Source organism: Gymnogyps californianus, chromosome 8 (genome assembly GCF_018139145.2).
Source record: "Gymnogyps californianus isolate 813 chromosome 8, ASM1813914v2, whole genome shotgun sequence".
NCBI lineage: Eukaryota > Metazoa > Chordata > Aves > Accipitriformes > Cathartidae > Gymnogyps > Gymnogyps californianus.
In genome coordinates, this window is record NC_059478.1 from 12,057,377 (window position 1) to 12,077,063 (window position 19,687).

The 19,687-nt window shown below is 35.6% G+C and overlaps 1 protein-coding gene across 2 annotated transcripts in view; it reads right to left on the reverse strand.

The window, feature by feature from the left end:
• Positions 1-3,750: 3,750 nt before the first annotated feature.
• Positions 3,751-19,687, reverse strand: part of KIF14 (kinesin family member 14) — a 30,340-nt gene continuing 14,403 nt past the window's right edge. Inside the window, exons 17-30 of one of the 2 annotated variants that reach the window (XM_050901316.1) lie at positions 19,303-19,455; positions 18,539-18,665; positions 17,844-17,937; positions 16,668-16,806; positions 14,356-14,456; positions 12,280-12,374; positions 11,284-11,505; positions 10,947-11,131; positions 10,207-10,365; positions 9,846-9,848; positions 9,541-9,660; positions 6,979-7,053; positions 6,161-6,296; positions 3,751-6,022 (exon numbers count right to left, since the gene is read on the reverse strand). In XM_050901316.1, the coding sequence (XP_050757273.1) occupies positions 5,631-6,022; positions 6,161-6,296; positions 6,979-7,053; positions 9,541-9,660; positions 9,846-9,848; positions 10,207-10,365; positions 10,947-11,131; positions 11,284-11,505; positions 12,280-12,374; positions 14,356-14,456; positions 16,668-16,806; positions 17,844-17,937; positions 18,539-18,665; positions 19,303-19,455 (2,001 nt within the window). In that variant the 3' untranslated portion in view covers positions 3,751-5,630. The remainder of the gene's footprint in view (positions 6,023-6,160; positions 6,297-6,978; positions 7,054-9,540; positions 9,661-9,845; positions 9,849-10,206; positions 10,366-10,946; positions 11,132-11,283; positions 11,506-12,279; positions 12,375-14,355; positions 14,457-16,667; positions 16,807-17,843; positions 17,938-18,538; positions 18,666-19,302; positions 19,456-19,687) is intronic. The other variant, XM_050901314.1, reaches the window with a different exon arrangement.

The window sequence follows — 19,687 nt, forward strand, 5'->3', positions numbered from 1 at the left end:
GACTACCATGAGTTTTTCTGATACTTTCCTTCCTTCCCCTCAATTCTTCATAAATCTTCCTGATTACAATTTACTTGGACTTACTTTAATTGAGATATTCAAAATTATCTCAGATTGAAAGATACCTGAAATAACATTTTTTTTATGTTGTCTATGGTGCTCGCTGTTGATGAAATGTTAGCTCAGGAGACCTCTTTCTCAGTTTTGTCCTGTTTTCACTGCAACAATCAAATTATATGAATGTTGATTAGATTATATATACCATCTCCTATTCTAGAAACCAATACTATGATGAACATCAACATACTAAGACAACAAGAACAAACAAACAATAAAGGCTGCAGAAAAAAAATTCAAGAGTAATCAAATCTTGTTACATATACTGATTCCAAGTCCTAAAAAGAGCAAAAAAACAAAGAAAAGATGGCAAATATTTTTTAATATAGAAAAGTAAAATATTAGGACTTAAAGTAAACAGCCCTTCCTTGGGAAAATGCATAAACAATGTCAGATCCTACTGAAAGCTAGGAAAGGAACTAAAATGCTGTCCTAAAATAATAATATAAAAAAAACCCCAAACAAACCAAAAATCCACCTTACCATGAAATGAGAAAAGTTGCAAAACGTACAAAAGGAACAAGACACATCTAATCACAGTATGTTAGAGTATATAAAGAACGAGAAGAAATTTCCTGTCCAAAAATAGCAGCTTGTATTTGCAGAGGTGAATCAGATGTAGTCTCCTCTTCTGCCTGCAGATGCCATTACTGAATCAAATTAAACTGCAGCTTGTTGTTTTTCTTCATCTAGAGTATTCTCATGAGTCAGTGAGTGCTAGAGAGTTTACTTATCCTTAATTTCTAACACTGGTACATGTTCTTTAAAAAGTATAGCTAGAATGTGCTTTTTTCTAAAAGTGCATTTACATACAACATGTCTCAATAAAGGTGGGCTAACATTGTTTGAAGGATTCTCAAGTAATCCAGTCTTATCTTCACCTGAAATAAAGATGTTTCTTATTCCTGATTAGGGATAAAAATGAACAATTTAGTGCCTAATCACAGTTAGTTTGACTCCCATGGCTTTACCAATTTCCTCAACAAAAGTCAATTTACATTATTTTTTTGTGCAGTAGTTTACCTCGTGTATTAATGCTGGATGATGTTAAAATGTGTAATGTTAATCTTATTTTCTTACTATTAAACAAATAAAATTACTACTTTTTACAACTCAGCTTCTAAAGTAGCAGATCAATACTCTCAGAATCAGGTTTTTTTATTAATGTAGTACTATTTTTCATATAAAGTATTGAACTGAAGAAATACCTATTTCTTAACTCCTTTAAGTGACTTCTGTTATGAAGAGAATTTATTTAATTAGATTTTTCTTAGTTTGGTATTTTCAAATGAAACTAGAATGCAGAAATCTGAATACCCCACCCCCCCACTTTATATTTAAAATTAAAACAAAGCCCCCCTCTTTTTCTTTTACATCAGTCAATAAAATCCATGGGTGAAGTACATAAAGTTCTAATTAGTTTTTACCTGAGATCTGACTGAAGAACATTTTCCTGAGGGAGTAAGAGAGGACATTAAAGGAAACAAACAAAAAACCAACCCCAAAACATAAAAACAACACAACAGCAAACCACCCACAAACTACAGATTACATCAATACATATAACACAGTAAAGCCATCATAACTTCAGTAAACAATACATGCCATTCAGGTCTCTAAACATTTCTTCATAACACTTCCCACTCCCCCACGTGCATGTTCCTGACTGTTCACTCAACATTTCTTTCAGCAACACAGAGCCGAAGACTGTAGGTTTGAGAACCCCAGAGAAAACCTTTCAGGACCAAATTTAGTGCTCTTAGCAGAAACATGACATTAGCTACTATAGTGACTAAGCTTCAGCCAAAGCCATAAAAGCCCTGTCTATGCAAGTGGGGGGGGCTCTATTGGTACCTATGGCTGCGGATGGAGAAATAGTAGCTAGAAAGCATTAGCCAAAGAGAGGAAGCATACATGCTGAGGGATATAGCACATCAAAGTCTCATTGGTAAGCCAACATGAGCCTCCACTTCAGAGTAAGAAGCTCACAGTTGTTTCTCCAGCCTTGTAGCTATGAGTGATTTTTATGTGTGGGTGCAAGTGAAGTGTGAAGGAGTAAGTGAACGTACTGTGTGAACAGTTATCTGCTGGAAGCAAACATCTTCATTCTATTAGCAACAGTTAATTAATAAAAGGTGTTTTAATAAATACTGGTTGTAAACCCACTCCCATGTCAATCCCCCCAGCAGAGAAATTTACAACACCAATATATATTCCTGCGAAAGTAATTAACTTTGTGACATATTAAAGTAAATACTCTACTTAAATCGCACTGTTTTGGTGTCTGCTTTGGTTTATGGTTTAGAAGAAACTCCAAAGGTACTATCACAAGAAGATTCTTCTGTGTGTTACCACTATCTGCCAGAAGCTGTCCAGACCCTGACTTTACAGTCAGATCTGCAAAAGTGCAAGATGGTGAAAATATCTGGACCGTACTGCACAGCCCTTTATCTCAGCAACATTAGGGTCAACTTCATTTCACCACTATGCCTAGCAGGTGATGCAGATACTGTGTTCGGCCACGTAATTCCTCTGCTGAGCTGGGCCTAACCACACCTACCTTCAACTCCTTGGAAAGACTAGTAAAATAACATACCATTCAAAACAATCCATCCCAAAATCTGCCTGCTATGATCCCAATTCCTTGACATTCATAATTTATAGATAGACTAGCCTATAGTTATAAATATACCTTACCTTATGGTATATTACACCAATAGATTACTGGAGCCTCAGCTAGGCTTGTTGATGTATTAATGCAGTATGTTATGAGAGCACTTGCTCACTCTGATGATGTATGGTCACCGTATATATTGTAAGAATGAAGTACTTGAATGATGTATAACTGTAACAAGGGCACCAAGCTGAAGAAAACACTAGCAGAAGTAGGTTTTGTTAACATATTACTCTAAAATGTTAATATAGTATTAACAAAGTGAATAAGAGAGAGACTGATGAGTTGAGTGATTAGACATGGTTGGTTAGCATGGACAGGAAAAACAAACAGAACAGCTGTGCAGCAGGAAGCTATTTGCAACATTTTCACTCATCCTGCAAAAGCTAAATTTGTTATGATTAAGGTTGCCCATCCGATACCTCAGTTAAAACTCTATCCGAAACCCATTTGTTTGCATGGTCTCTTTCTCCTGAGTTTCTGAAAGGCTAAAAACTGAAAGTCAGTTTGAGCTCCAAGTTTGTGAAGAACTTGTCTTTCAGTTTTAGAAAGGAAAAAAAAAAAAAAAAAGAAAAAAAATCTCATAACAATGCACAGAACTACAAAAACAAAGATGTTTTCTCAGCAATGCTTCTCATTAAATACAAGAACAAAAGCAAACGTGATTAATCATCTGGGCAGGTGGAACATCAGTAACACACTTGAATGTAATTTTGCAATGGGGACTTGACATAACACCACTATGTTTATTAGCAGAAATTGGAAGGGATTGAATATTCTGACATTAATAGGTGTAGATTAGTTCATGAGTATTCAGCCTCTAGATGTGTGCTGTTAAGTATCTTAATAGAGGAAAGAAACATAGGTAAAGAAGTCTTTTTTCTTTGTTTCACTTGTGAGCTACAGAAAACACCTCTTACTAGTATTTCAGGTTTTTACACTACAATACTTTCAGCAAGGAAGCAGTACTCTCAGTGACAAAGGAAGGTCTCAAGAACAACTGTATACAGAAGAAAACTGACGAGGAATTTACACTTAAAGTTGTAAAAATTGGTGATGAGTTACATGATCTAGTTTTACGCTTTACAATGCCCATGCTTAGATACATGATTCAGAAGAACCAGTTATGTTTTTAAAACTTTCAGCCAAATACAAAATAATACATTTACAGAAGTAGAAATATACCAGGTTTCTCTTCACTTTTAAAGCATAAAAATCTGAACAACTGAACATACTTTGTTAACCCTTGAGCAGACTTGTAAAGGCCTTTACAGTAGGAAGGTGATTAAGCAACATCACACCTCGTGAGAAGGAAACTATTAGCTGCAATAAAAATTGCTGAATATTTTTGATGGCAGGACTGTACTGCAAGACATTTTTTGACAAAGTATTAAGGTATACTAGTCTTAAGAAAAACTTATGTGGGTTACTGGTTCAGCATAAATTACCTTTCTCCATTTCCTCCAAATCAGAAAAGCGCAAAATCGCTGAATAACAGCATCAGTTATAAGTATAGTGTGAAAGTTTTCAAAGGAAAAGGATGATAGACTCTCTTTACTGTAGTCTTTTCACAGAAAACAGTTCTAAGAGCCTGACATGTTCTCAAAGGCTGAAATTCTCAAGATGTTGAGCATCTTCCCTCAGAAGGAAAGTTGATAGCTATGAATATCTGGCTTGGAAACTTTGATAGATAGGAAAACACTTAGGTTTTAGCTTATGAATTTCTCAGCACTGTTGTGAGTAAAATGTGCTAGGTCCAGGCCTCCCAGAACCTACTATCAAAGAATAACAATTCAAGTTCATTTTCATCCTTGCTGTTAATTTTCACTGGCTTCAGCCAGCAGACTAAAGGTAAGAGGTTAAATGATGACTACAGTAAAAAGTACAAGGAAATAGTTGATTGGGAAAGTTCTCTACAACCTCATGGGATGACTTGCGTATTATTTAGGAAGAGCTATGCTTCTAATCCACTATGAATAGTACTGAAACTGTTGTGAACAATCAAAAGAGTTTACTAGCAACAACACTCAACATGAACTTACTTCAGATCGAGTTGAAGAGCACCATCATTGAAGCTCAGATTTTTCAATGGACTACAAAGCCACTTAAAAAAGCATTCATCAGATAAGGTTGTAAAGTACTTTTACCATCTCTCAGTTTTCCCCTACAGAAATAAATACAAGTTTTTGCTTTGTTTAAAAAAAAAAAAAAAAAGAGGTTGACATTTAAAGAAATGAAAGGTACAAAAAACACTTTAAAGTTGCAGTAGCACTACTAGATCATAATGCAGCAGAGGTGAAGCAATGATGTCAACAAAAAAAATTGGTACCCACATCATCTACCTTTCAAGTGTCTAAGATAGGAAGGCAGTCTTCTTATCTAACTGTATGTAACAGAAATGTATGTTACAAATGCCCTTCAAAGGAATTTCCTTCCACTGTTACACAAGAGTTCTAAGTCAAAGGTTTAAGATTAAGAGGTGTGAGTGTCCTACCAAGTGTTTACTGTGTTTCCTAGTTATTCCCTAACAGTTTTTAGTTTCTCCATTCATATTATCTCCAAGAGATTTTTTACTTACTGCATTAAATTATTTCTTATAGGCTTAGGTAATAATAGACTTTTATTAAAACAAAAGGCACTGTATTTTAAAGTCTAACAGCCCCTTAAGAAATTCCATTTTTTCTTGTGACATTTAGGGCACTTATCCTCAAACAATCATGTCGTTTACTTTCACACCACTTACTAATAACATTAGCAATAAATTTTAGCTTTTTGTGATATGTTACTTTCCCTTCATGTAAAGGGAAAGAGTTTCCCTGAATTTCTTCATAATAGCATTTTATACCCACTGTATCGTATCAGGTGAAAGCTCTGCAGGAAATGGAGATGAAGACTGGAGTTTGCGTGTGTGTTTTGGAATCCCCTTGCACTTCCAAGCAAATTCAACTTCACCTGTTTCAACCTGTCCTCCTTGAGTCTCAGTAGTTTCATTAAAAAGAGCTCGAGATTTCAGTGATGGTTGTCCTTGTTCAAGTTCAAAATTCATAATAAGGGAATCAACCAGAGAGTCCAATTCATCCAAGTTCATGAAAGGCATGGGTATTTTCTGGATAGGATTGTTTGCAGAAGTAGAAGACAATGCAAATAAACTGAAATAGTTGTTAAAATATCCAGCTATGACACAAATCTTTTCTGCAAAGCTCTTCAGAGGGCTTGTGTTTCTGTATGACCCTATGAAAAACAAAAGCAAGAGGAATCAAATGCAACATTTTGCAAGGAGAGACCAAGTAGCCCTCCCTCCCTCTTGCTTTACAGGTCTCCTGTAGTTCACAGGTTACTATCAAGACAGGTAATAACCCAGCTAAATACCTTGTAACATAGAAGAAACAATTTGACAGACTTCAGCTAAGCACTGCTCCAATTCCAAATATTTCGCAGCAATGTTAGTGCTTTTCTTTATTTCCTGATATAAATATTCTTCTGGTAATTGAGATTCTATTTCTTTCTGTATTAATAGAGCATTTTAAAAAGAACCAAATACATGACAGTATATTAACTATTAAACATGCCTATTATGCATTCAGTCACATAAAACAGGCCAATGCTGAAACACAAAATGAAAGCGATGCCAAGTCACAGAAAGTAAGATAGCTCCAAAAAGACGGTCAAGATTGTTGACGAGGGGAAAAAAAAAAAAAAAACAAAACTAAAAAAACCCAAAAACCACAAAAAAATGGAACTACAAAATCCAGAAAAGGTCTGGCTCTTAGAAGATAGATTAAATCATCTATCCTAACTTTTAATTCAAAATACCAGTAACTAAGGCCAGAAACTATTGCAGTAGTTATAACACAATTACACTAGCATTACTGAACTTCAGGCTTTCAACTTATAAGAATACAAAAGAGGCGGTTAGGCTATTCATGATGAGCACAAAAAGAAGGAAGATAAGATACAAGTACCTCCAGAAATACTTGAAGTAAAATTAAAATCAAATAGTTTTGAGTGGAAATGCAGTAGCCAGAAAAGTTAGCATTCCAATCAGAAGAATGCCACTGAGACAGGAAGTGTTATCATGCAATTGTAAACATACAGAAGATAGTTTCAATTCCTCTTCTTTGTTAAATGCATCCTTTAAGTTTAAACCCCAGACTCAAAGCACACATTTTGTGAAACATTTCTCTTACCTTTCTGCAATAAGAGATGTTATTTTCAAGGAATCTGGCTAATGCCACAACGTTATCCTTTATTCGATTTTGAATCTACAAAGAAACTTTTAATTATATTGTACACTTGATTCAAGACAACGTAGAAGTACATTAATATTTTAGAAGGATAACAATGAACACTGGCATGCTAATGAGAAAAATACTCAAAAGCAGAAGTAATGTTTTCTGCAACATAACATTTTATTTGAAAAATTGCAGGTTAACTGGTAGACAACGTTGTTAACTATATCCACAAGGTTTTAAATAACCCCTTAATACAGGAGGATCAAATGAGCAAATTTAAGTATGCGCTAAAGAAAGGTTGTCCTGTAATTTCTGTATCGCTGTCATTCTAAATGGCAGTGGTAATCTCTTAGTTAATACTCTGGTGTTCTCTCCCCAACTTCACATTAGTTCCACCACCACCAAGCATATACAGCAATCCTGCAGATACATAGGAATCTGCTGCAAGTGAACAGCATTATCTGGAAAGCAGACTGCTCAATTCCTTTTGCTGGAAACATGAAGCATTTGGGAGTTAAGCAAGCAGATAGGAACATAAAAGATTTTGGACAGATTCACTATTATCTGTAGGATTAAGAATGACAACAGTGAAAACCAGAGTAGGAAGAAATTTTTGCATTCCTTAAGACAAGCAATTTATGACTCCTCTCCAACTGATTTGAACCTTTCACCCCAGGTCATGTATTACAGATTTTTGAGTAGTAACAAAAATCTTCAGAAATAAGTATTTTATATATCCCAACTCATTAAGGAGATTTTCTTATTGGCCACAGTTCTGCAAATTTCTCAACTTTGGAGAAAAAGAACAAAAATAAAAACACATGAGGCAGAAGACAGGATTGCTCAGACACAGGTAAATTATCACCTTTGGCCTTACATGCTGTCTGTATAAAACATTTATTCAGAGGAAAAGTGGCAGAACAAGCCTATATACCTCAACACTGAAAGGAAGCATGTACACTATATACATCTAGTACCTTGCTGAAGAACGTTTCAATCTTTCCAAAGTATTTCCTTGGAATTCTGCCAGGCTTTCTGTCAAAATGGCTCACCCACTAAGAAAGTGGCATATTTCCAACTGGTACTCTAACTTGCCTACTGGAATTTTCATACAGTTACAGAAATATTGTTAACTATGGTGCTTATTCCTTATACTTTATTCTCTACTTTGCATAACTTCCTATAGTATCATCTTCCTCACGATTTGTCACGTAAGTAAAATAGAAGTAAAAAATAACAGGCTGTAGCTTAAAAGAAGCTCCTCCAGGCAAAAAATCAAACAACTCACTACTGAATTCAGCATGTAATGAGGTCTGTTCTGCTTTAAGTGTCAAGATACACTAGAGACACACCAATAATAATGTTTGTTTCATGAAAGAGCAGCTCCTCCCCAGAAGATTCTGACTTCAGCATACTGAAAAAAACCCAAAACCAAACCTATTCAATTTGATAAACTATAACTGCTAAACTGCTATCTGTGGGAGGGTGGAAACAAAAGTATGCACACATCTGTTTATTATGAGGTAGTAGGAATATCTCTTCTTAAGATTACAAGAGTAGTTAAATTGAGGTCTTACTATGAGAGATAAAAGCTTCCCATTGATGTGATTTCTCTTCATATTATAACAAATTTGGAAGGTCACAGGAACAACTCATTAATAGAATATAAATAATTTGCTTTAACTTTCCTATAAAGTGTTAAAATGAAGTTGCTCAAATTAAAATACCACTGCTGCTTATCAGCCTGAAAATTATTTGAAGGTCAGCTGTGATTTCAGTGAATGACACAAAATCAAGCAGGACCTTTCTGGCTTTTGTGCTATTAAATAGCTACTTTGGTCAACCAATTTCCGTCTAAAGTGCCCAATTCATGAAAATGCTTCAGTGTACCCCAAGCGTTAAGCACATGAGAAGACTAGCTCTTAAAAGATAACACTGAACTATTTTAATGTTCAGACAGCATGCTGTTTGGGACTAGAACTGTAAGAAAAGTGTATGACAAAATGAAGTCTTCAAACTTTCTAATAATCTTCCTGACAATAACAGAGTGTAGTAATAGCAGAGATGATTATTATTATCAATATAAAATAACAATTAACTTTCAGGATCATGAAGTGTTACTACATATTAACTATTCAATCTTTTTACAAATCAAACTTAACAGTAGTATACAGAATAAAAGGTCCACTTGCTCCTTTGTGCCAGTTTTCATATTCTCCCTCTCTTTCATGGTTACACTGAAATTTTACACAAAATGCCCTCCAATGCACAGAGAAATCACTCTAAATAAAATACACTTAAATGTTCAGTCTACATATGGGTGAAAGGCTAAATACTGTAAAAATTTCTGCAAGATTGTAGTCAATATTCCCACTTACCACCCATCTCAAACCTCTGTTACTAATCATAACTGTATTCCTACTATAAAATTTCTAGACAGAATTGCTGAAAAATAACAGGACATGATCAAGTGCCTCTAAGATATAGTAGTAGTTTTTAATCTTACTTTCATCTCACCTCATTTTGTGGATATTGTTTCACGAGTTCTTTCTGCACCATTCTTGCTTTTTCCTGTACAGTATCAATGACATACTCCAGCCCTGAGCCTACTCCATCATAAATGGCAAGTACAAAGTCCTTTTAAAATAAAGGTTCAAAACGTAATGATTAAAGGAATTGATGTGGCCTTGAATTAAAACAGATTTTCCATAGCGGGCTAGAAATGTAACTTTCTTTTGAGCAAATTGTTCAGTGCTGGTCTATTCAGTTACATGCCCTTATTGGACCACAGGGGCTCAGCACTTTAACCTCCTTTTCCTAACTTCCTTCAGATTTCTGAAAATTCAATGTGGTACTTAGTCACAGTTTACTGAAATAAGTATCGAATTTCAGTGAAATAGGTAGACTTATACAATCTCAGTGCAGATACAATCCTAAAAGCACAATATTTCTTTCTCTTTATAGGTGGAAGTTATATAAAGTGCAGGTTTTTTAAGGAAAAAAATTCAAGGGTATTAACACATACCCATTTTCACCATAAAAATGGAGTATTAGATAAACTCTGAAAATACTTAATTCAGTTGATCAAATTGTTATATGTAACAATTTGCTTCTGAGCACAGTTACTGAAAATAAACGTGATGTCAACGTTAAAATTACTATTTCTAATAAACATTTTTTCACCTGTAGACTAGTTGCAGGAATGTTGTTCTCTTCAGAAAATGAAATATCAGCTCTTGTGACGACTGCCAAGTGTCCTATGTATTTCATTGTTTGTTTTATTGTTTGGTTTACTTTGCTCCATGCTTCTGTTACCATCGAGGATATATCTGAAGAACATCCCTGAGAAATAAATGCATATCACTCACTGAAGCTAGAAAGCATCTCTGGTCAAAGAGCACATGCTTTCTATAACACAAGAGTTGTAACACACAATGGCTTGAGGCATTTTCAGCTTTACATCTTCCTACTTTTACCACAGCTAAAAGACCATACCTTGCAACCACAGAGGAGAATGGTATCATTATACTACACAGTTAAAAAAAAAAAAATTACTCTTCACAAGGCTGTAGCATGAACAAGAGCAATATGTACTGGCCACTGGTTTATAAATTTATAAGGAGTAGCACTTCACAATCTAAACTAGCATTTGCTCTTGTCACCGCACGTTTTGTTTTCCTCTTTTATGTTTAAGAACCTATGCTATTGTCAGGGCCTGGGCACAGAAAGTTCTGCATTACTCTGAACTAGCATATGGAAGTACCAGTTTAGCCAGCAAAAAAAAGCACCCTTTGCTGTTCATCTTCCCTAGGTGTGTCATTGCACACGTTGGACATTTAAGTGTTTTTAGCAAGTCTGTAGTAAATATTGCATTAATGCATAGAACTTCTGTACACACAGATGAATTCTTTAATATACTTTACCTGCAATAGTAACTGTAAATAACCTCCCAAGTTCTTTACTTCCTGTTTTATTTCTTCATCAACTTTCATAGATCCAGGGCACTTTTGGACATTGTTAAGCCAGAGCTTGGTTAAAACCACAAGCCGGTCAAAAGCAGAGATAATTCTGATGCTGTAGGACTGAGCAGCACGATCAAGAGAGAAAACTACAAGAGAAGGAGATCTATCAGAAGGTCTGCTTTGCAAATGAAAGTAGGAATGTTAATTCTTCTGACAGGCAAACATATGAATGCTTGCGCATCTGAAAGACAAGTCATTAGTAATGTTTACTTTAAGCTGTTATGAAAATGAGACTTACAGTTTTCCTGACATTCTTCATCTTGCTGTTCATAGGCTTTTGAAATGGCAGACACTCCAGAGAAAATGATAAACAAATTAGTTAGGAGACTATCTGCTATGCTCTTTCCTCCTTCGTGATTCTGTTCCAGTAAATCTAAAGCTGAACTTATAGATTCTTTGCAAATTCCAGGAAGAAATGATTCAGAAAAGCTTGGGCATATGCTGGACTTATTCTGTGAACCTGTATGATGTAAAAACAAAACATATATGCAAGAAACTCTTCATAGGAGTCAGCAGTCAGCGTGTCTTTGTAATGACTATTTTATATTGCTTCTTCAGCAATGTTCAACTACTCAAAATAGCAAGTCAGAAAAAAATGTGTATACAACGTTCTAAATAGTTTCTAGATTCAGTTAGCACAAAGACAAATTCCATAGTGAAATTTTTTAACATGAATCCACCTGTTTCAACAATCGAACCTACAGAGAAACAGGAAATAACGAAACCCAGCCTATCTAAAATAACTGAATGCGTAAAAATATTTGGAAGACTGAAGCATCTAGTATTTCAGAAAAAAGTTTATAAAACCCAACAAAAAGCTTGGGGGAACCTCAGTAGATGAATGAATAGCAACAACTCCAGCAAACATAGTCTCCAAATTATTGTATCAGGATTCACCCTCTGGCAATTTGTTACATGAACTATCACCTTTCTCCAGTTAACCCGCATAGTTAAGTGGAGTAATGTTTTAGGTAAATTTCTTAAATAAGGGTCATAAGTGCTGGTCAGGAAGTTTTTGCCCTAAGAAAGCATAATCAAAAATACAAAAACAACCTACTGTTAACAGCTTGACACTATAAACTTGAAGATACTATAAACAGGACATTTTTCATTTTGTTTTCCAACCCACACTTTTTTTTTTTTAAACTACTATTAGAAGTCCATATGTTTTATACATGTAGTAGTTTCAAGTTTTCAGTATGAAATTAAAGGTGTTCTGCCATATAGTAAGTACCTGATATATAGGAAGTCTGTATAGTCTGAATTGGTTGCAATTTTATGTCAGACAAACATCCAGAAATTCTCTTGTTCTTCATGAAACTTCTACTTCTAGGAAAGGATGATAGAGTGAAAACATGAAAAAACTTTAAAATAAAAGAATCTCTCCCTCCCATACCCACTGAAAGGTCAATTAATATTAACAGACATCAGGCAAACAAAACAAACATCTACTTTTAATTAATGGAACTTGTTAACACAGAATCTAAACCAGAGTGAAAGGAAGACAAAACAGCCCATAGGATGGATACTACTTACTTTCTTCAGGCTCTTGCTACTGTAGCAGGATCTTCATTCCACATTCCCATGTTTAAGCTACTGGTTAATTACTGTATTATTATTATCCAGAACTTGAGACAAAACACATTTCTTTCCTACCTACTTGGACCATAGAAAGCAGACACATTGGCTTTTTTTGATCTTGTTTGCTGGACAGAATGAATTCCTTTTGGAAAGCCAGAAAGGAGAGGTTTTTTTCTTGGTAGAAGGCAGATGTTCTGTGAAGTTCTCCATTGTCAGTGAGACAAGCTAACTTAGCTTCTCCAGCCCGGCTCTGGGTGCTTAGCTGCCGGTGCCGAAGGCCAGCTCTTGCTAAGAGAGCTGTTTGAGAAGCCTCAGCCAGCCTTGAAGCTGTTAAAGAAACAGCTGGAAGGAGACTCAACAGGGGCTCCCCTACTTTTCTTGAAGCTGCGTTTAAGATGAGTCTCCTGCCCTTGGTCCTGCCTGACTTAACGCTGCAGTTGTGTTGTAACCATGCTTGTGCCTGGCCACGTACGCCACTGGTCTGGACCTGCAGACTTGACTTCCCAGTTTGACCTGCAACATTGTCACGATAGCCATGCCAGGCAGACCTGACTTCCCAGTTTGACCTGGGACCTTGTCACGATGGCCATGCCAGGCAATCGCTGGACTGCAGGCTGACCCTGCCAACTGTCCCTGGACCTAATCCTGACTCACTGAGCCGATTTCCCAACTTAACCTCAGCCCTGCCGCATCATTACATACTTACCTGTGGATCTGGACTGTTGGCTGACCCTGGTTGCCACTGCCAGACCTACTCTGCTCACCTCACTCGGGCACTGTGGGGCTAGGCCCTTTTTGGCAAGGGCACTGTCCTGTCTACCCTTTTGTCACATTCAGCCCTGAACTGCCCTTCCCTTCTGGAACAGCCCGTCCTTTATGCTCCATGACACTACACATCAGGAGCACCAAATCTTGAAGTAGCACATGGAATTCAATTTATTTCACCAGTACGTGTGACTGACATCAACTAACTGCTGTCAATGCAGCATACAATGCTGATTTACCTTTTCCAGTACCTCTTCTTGTTCAGTTCAGCTTCTATTATTGCATTTTTAAAACAGGCAGAACAAAACCAAATACACTTCCAAGATTCAACAACACATGTTATAATACTGTCCAGAAGGCAGCATCAGACAAAGAAAAGTAGGGATGGGAACAGATGTCCAAATGCCTATTTAAAATTGCTTGTGTTACTAATTATATACATGGGTATCTATAACCTTAACTTGTGGGTCCTCTGCAGGTTAATTAAAAGTCCTGTGCTACAGACAAATGTATCGGTTTCTGAGGTAGCTTTCTGAAATAATTGCGAACAGCCTTTAATTACCTCCAGCTAGTTGTCAATGGTCATACATAAAACCCTCTGGCACTGATCAGACATACATTGCATATATGCTGTGTCAGACCTCAGAAACATTGGTGTTTAATCTGCCAAACTGCTTTAGTGGGCATGCAATTTTTATTAGCAACATGTTGCATACTAACACACATTTCATAAGTGAAGCCAGTAAAGAGCACAGTAAGGTAACATATTTAGTTTAAACTTCCCCCATCCTCACAAATATATACATAGATTTTCATTTAATTTGTAAGTTTGACATTATAAGGCAAAAGAAGAATTAACAAATAAAAGACTATATTGTTGTCACAGAAGCATGTTTAGATAATTACACAAATTATTTTTTGCTTTATTTTAAGCGTAGATGAAGGAGCTACAAATTAGTATCACCTTCTTCTGGAAAGAGAGAAAACTGAGCCGTCTGAAAGGTCAGGTTCCCACTCATCAGCAGGGTCATAAAATACATCAGCAGCCTTATTGCTATCATTACTCTGAAAAAATAAAGACAACACAGGGGAGGAGGAGGGTTAAACAGAAGTAGAGCGATAATAAAGCATTCAATGTATGGATGAAGACAACATGTTCTACTAACAGTAGAACAGTAGTTTTAATGTTTTTTCTTTTGTTAGGATACGTATAATCTAGAAGATAAATGACTGCCAGCCAACTTGAGGTGTAACTGTTTGAAAACCAACACATTTAGTGAAGACACCTAGCTACCCAGCATCTGAGATACAGGAACACCAAGTACAAAACTTTTTCACAGCTGTCTCCACATGCCAGATTTATTAAAACTCTGGGCATATATTTTTTATTTATTTTTATATCTGGATTTGTCTAACAGTTTTAGCAATAACATGCCACAGGAAATAACAATATCAGAGACTGGATTATAAGATCCAAACAGTTTTTAGCAATAAACATGGCAATATTCTTCTGTCACTGGAAATACTTGCATATTACAGAGTTATATCATAAAGGAGTGTTTCCTCAATTTTTTTCTGGCTTTTCTTTGATAGCTTTTTTCCTTTTTGGACATAATGTTGAAAGATTTTTATTTCAGATATATACTCATATATGAAGAAGTTATTCCTTCAAATAAGACATAATTCTTTAATGAGATGCAATTATTGTCTAAGGTAGAAAAAAAGAGCATTCTGAAGTGTAAAAAGACTTCGTATTTTTCCCTACCAGCACCTTTAGTGCTCCAACAGTTGAGGTTTCTTCCTCTGCAAACTTCAAGTATGCTATTTATGCTAGAATGTGATTTGCGTTTGGAAATAGCAAGCATCCAAATATTTATGTATTATTTGAAGCAATTTCTACTCATTTTTCAATACTGCTCCAGACTAAACATAATACAGATATTGGAATGAAAAGAATTATATGATCAGGAGAATCACAAATTCAAGCACAGAACAAATTTAGACAAGCTGTTCTCTCAATCTGAAACCTGGTCTTAAATATATATTTTTCTTTTGTGTATTAATCAAAAACATCCAAACTACTATAGCATAAAATACAAGATCATTATGGTTCTACTAGATTGCTTTGGATCCTTCCTTCATGTTAACCAGCTCTCTCTCATCTCCAAGAACTTTCCTTCCTTTATCCTTCATTATTTCACTGCAGTCTAAAACAACTTTTAATTCACATGGCAGAAACCAAAAAACAAATAAAAACGCAAAGGTCAGCCCTGGAGATTGGAAAATCCCAGAATATGCTATCGCCACTAAAAAAAGGAAAGTGCTTTTAAGGGCCACCAGATCTGAGAGACTTTTTTGCTTGTTTTTTTTGTTTTTCCAAGTAGTTCTTAGGCCTCTCGAGTCTTCAGCTCTAAAACAGAGAATGGAATGCAATGAAAACACTGTCTGTTCACACGGAGTCAATAAAGATAAACTTACTTCTTATGACATTTCTCTCTTTAGGAGATTAAAAAAATACCATTCTCCCAGCAAATAAGAGCTGATACTGTGATCTTATCTGTATTCAATAATTTGAAACCATTGTCTACCTTTATGTAATTACAAAGACTTTACCTGATGGTTATAGGTTTTATTGTGGATACAGAATCAAATGTAGGTGCTGTTTCCACTTCTCCCTTTCTTCTATTTTACATCCTCCTCTTCGATACAAAGTACTGCACATTTAGAGAGTTGCAGTACAAAAATACCCAGTTTGTCTCATTAAAAGCAACGGAATTAGAAAAAGGGATTAATATGCACCTTAATTGTCAGTTTACTAAACAAAAAATGATGAAAAATGCCTTTAAAAACTCCCATTGAAGAACCTAAAGCACATACAGACAAAAGCAACCAGTAGCAAATTAACTTACCAGAACCAAAGAAAAATAGATATAATGTAGTAATGAAAATTCAAGTGATACCTTTAAAAAGTCAAGTTTTCCTCTAGAACAGATAAACAATTGAACAACCAAAAGAATCACAAAGCAGTCCTTGTTTTACTACTTCCTACTCTGTACACAAAATGACCTGAATAAAGTCATTGATCTCTACTGTCCTCTTTCTGTGTGATGGACAAGTGTGTGTACATGTGTTTAATGAAAAATAATCATGTGTCTTGGTGTTTTAAGATCACATAAAAACCAAAAAACCCCAAGACTTTCCTCCTGTATGGATTATCAAAATCTCATCTTTGACAAAGTATTACTGATTATTAGTGGTTTTTCTGTTGTTACTGACCTCATAGAGTTCTTTCATTGCTGCTAGTTTGCATTCAAATTTCTCTAGGCTCCAGAAAGTTGCTATTCCCAGTTTGATGTTACGAACCCGCACCTGAACAGAAGACACTGTTCCTGTTTTATCATCAATTTTGTCGTGCCTAAGAATGAGAAAGTTTTAAAAAAAAAAAAAGAAAAAGAAAGACAAAAAACATTATTCATATTGCAAAAATAAACAAGGTACTTGTAGGTAGGATTATACAGAGAAAAATGCGATTACAAACACAGAAATTGCTTGAGATATCACGTATCTCACAAAACAAACATTAGTGTAGCCATTAAAATTATTTTTATGTAAAGGGAAAAAGGAATCCCTGCATTCAGAGGTAGAAGTAGATACTAGCGTACAAATTCCTGGCTTTCAAGAAACTCAGAACCAAATATATGCTACAGAATTCTACTGGCAGAGTTCTTGTTGAAGGATGTGAAAAGACAACATCTGAAAAACACAGTAATAAAACACCTACTACACCTACTACAAAGTCCTAGCTTACCTGCATTTACTGTAGTATTTTAAGTGATGCAGAGTTTCCTCTGCACTAATAGATCTCTGCTCACACTAAGAACACCTGACCAATATACAGGTCCACTTCTAGAACACTCTTCAGCTACAACTAGCAAGTAACATGGCATAGCAAGAGATCTGTGGAGTGAAACAACTGGTCCCAAACACTCAATATCCACTACAAGTATGTTCTGAGGTTTTTCACTGTTGTGGTCCTGTGAACTAAACACCTCCTACTGGCCGGCACGTACTCCCCAGTTTAGTTTTGTCCAAAAGGAATGCAATTAGTGTGCTGTAGGACCACTTTAATATGTGAACCAAAGCAGGATGGACATGGGCACCAGCAGATTCACCTCCAAAGCACACTCAATCCAAAATTAATTGTCTGTAGACATACCTTTAAAGTCTTGATCTAACATTCAAATTTGAAATTCACATTTCAAACTAACATGGCTAAACTACACACTTAACTAAAGCTAATTTGGAAGAGTGATTTATCATGTTCAATTTAACAAAACTGTTAAAAGAAAAACAAAAAGCTCACTGCACATCCAGAATCCACCCCCCAATTATATATATATATAAAAATATATCTTATATATACAACCCCCTATAATTAACTCAGATATTTACCTGGAGAAAACAGTGTTTTTCCCTAATTCATTACTAATGGCGTTGGCCTCTTTGATCATCACAGATAGCTTCAGAGAATTCCAGTTAAGTGGAACTAACACAGAATATAGCACATAATCATTAAGTGGATCAAACAATGTGATGCAACAACTTTAGGGTTAAAAAAAGGCAAAAAAGAAACCACAACTAAAAAACTTGAATGGAATATAGCCAACAACAGTTCTGTGAATTCCCAATACATTGGGAAATAATGACCCTCCCAGCCAAGATAACCCTTCATAAAATGTCAGGTAAAGGGCATTTCAGAAATAGTGTCTGGTGTTATGCCTCTATATATTAATCTGAGATAGGAAACTAAACAGAATCAGTTCTGTTACTCCAGTTACCTCAATGAGTTAATGCGTAACCAGTTCAGCCAGATGGGGAAAGGACTTTTAAGTAATCAGGGTAAATACAGACTACATGTATATCCACCTAACCACTCCGAGTGTGATTAAAACAGAGCTTTTAGCACAGTGATATATACGGCTTATGAACAGAAAGGATCATAGCAGCCAAAAGGCTCTTCTTGTTCAGGATCGTTAGAGAAGTGTTAGAGGAAAACAAAAATCTCCCGGATCCATATCAACTAAATCCAAGCCCATGGAGCAAAAGAGAAGTCAGCATTACCTTTGCAACATTATGTATATACATACTAGTCATAGTTTTATTCCCACTTCCACGATTCTTCTGAAGAGTGTGTATTTCTTCAGCAATCTTCTGCTTCTCAGCTTCCAGAGCTTCAAGTATCTTTGCATGACGAATAGTATGATCCTCTAGAGCCTGGGGGGCACGGGGTATTAAAAAAAACCAACCAAACAAACAAAAAACCCAAACAAACAAACCAACCTCTTATGCTGTTTATTGAAGCAAAATTTTTTGTTGCTGTCGTTTTAAAGACTCTCAGAGCAGAATGAAATTTATATTGGACATCTGCTATATCAATATAAAACTCTTCATCTTCAAAAACTTTGACAGTTTGCTGGTTTTGCTTAGACATTGTTATGCTCAAAAAAAATACTGGCATTAAAAAGAAACAACTTTAAAAAAAATTAAATCATATTTGTTGCAGCAGTCAGATATATATGAACACCAGCCAAAAAAAAAGTCATTACTTACATTAATGCCTGGAATCACAACTTTCAGCACAGGCAATGGTCGCTAAAGTTTGGTACATGAACAAAACCACCCACATTATATAAGAAATAAGGTCAGCGTTAGTTTATCCCCAAATTTAATACAATATCATACTCAGAGTGTAAACAGAACATCTGTTCTTTTGCATAAAATCATGCAAAAGAAAAATACTTCAGAAACATTTCATTTTCTATTATTTATTTTAAAAAAACCAACCAAAAAACCCCACAAACAAACCACAGTTAATCACCTAAAAAGCTTTTTTTTTTTTTTTTTTAATTACCTGCTTGGTAGCTAAGGTCTCCATTTCTAAACGCTTCTTATTGAAGTTCAATTCTAGCTCAAGATTTTGCTTTGCCTTCTCTAGCTCCTGTATTTTAGTTGCAGCTTTTTGGTTATTCAGTTCTTGGATTTGCTTCTTACGAGATTCTTCTCTCTAATATAAAAAAGGACAGATGAGAGGAGGTATGCCACTTCTACAGCATTTCTGACCCATACCTTAGGCAGATATTAAGTTTTATTTTCACTTAAACACATTTAAGACATGCAGCCTCGGTGGACTACTCAGCCCAGTGTCAGCAATGAAAGGTTATATGCCAGTTCACAAGCATCACATTATGTCTTCTGTAGCACATTTAAGAAATAAGATACTCCATCATTATTATTGT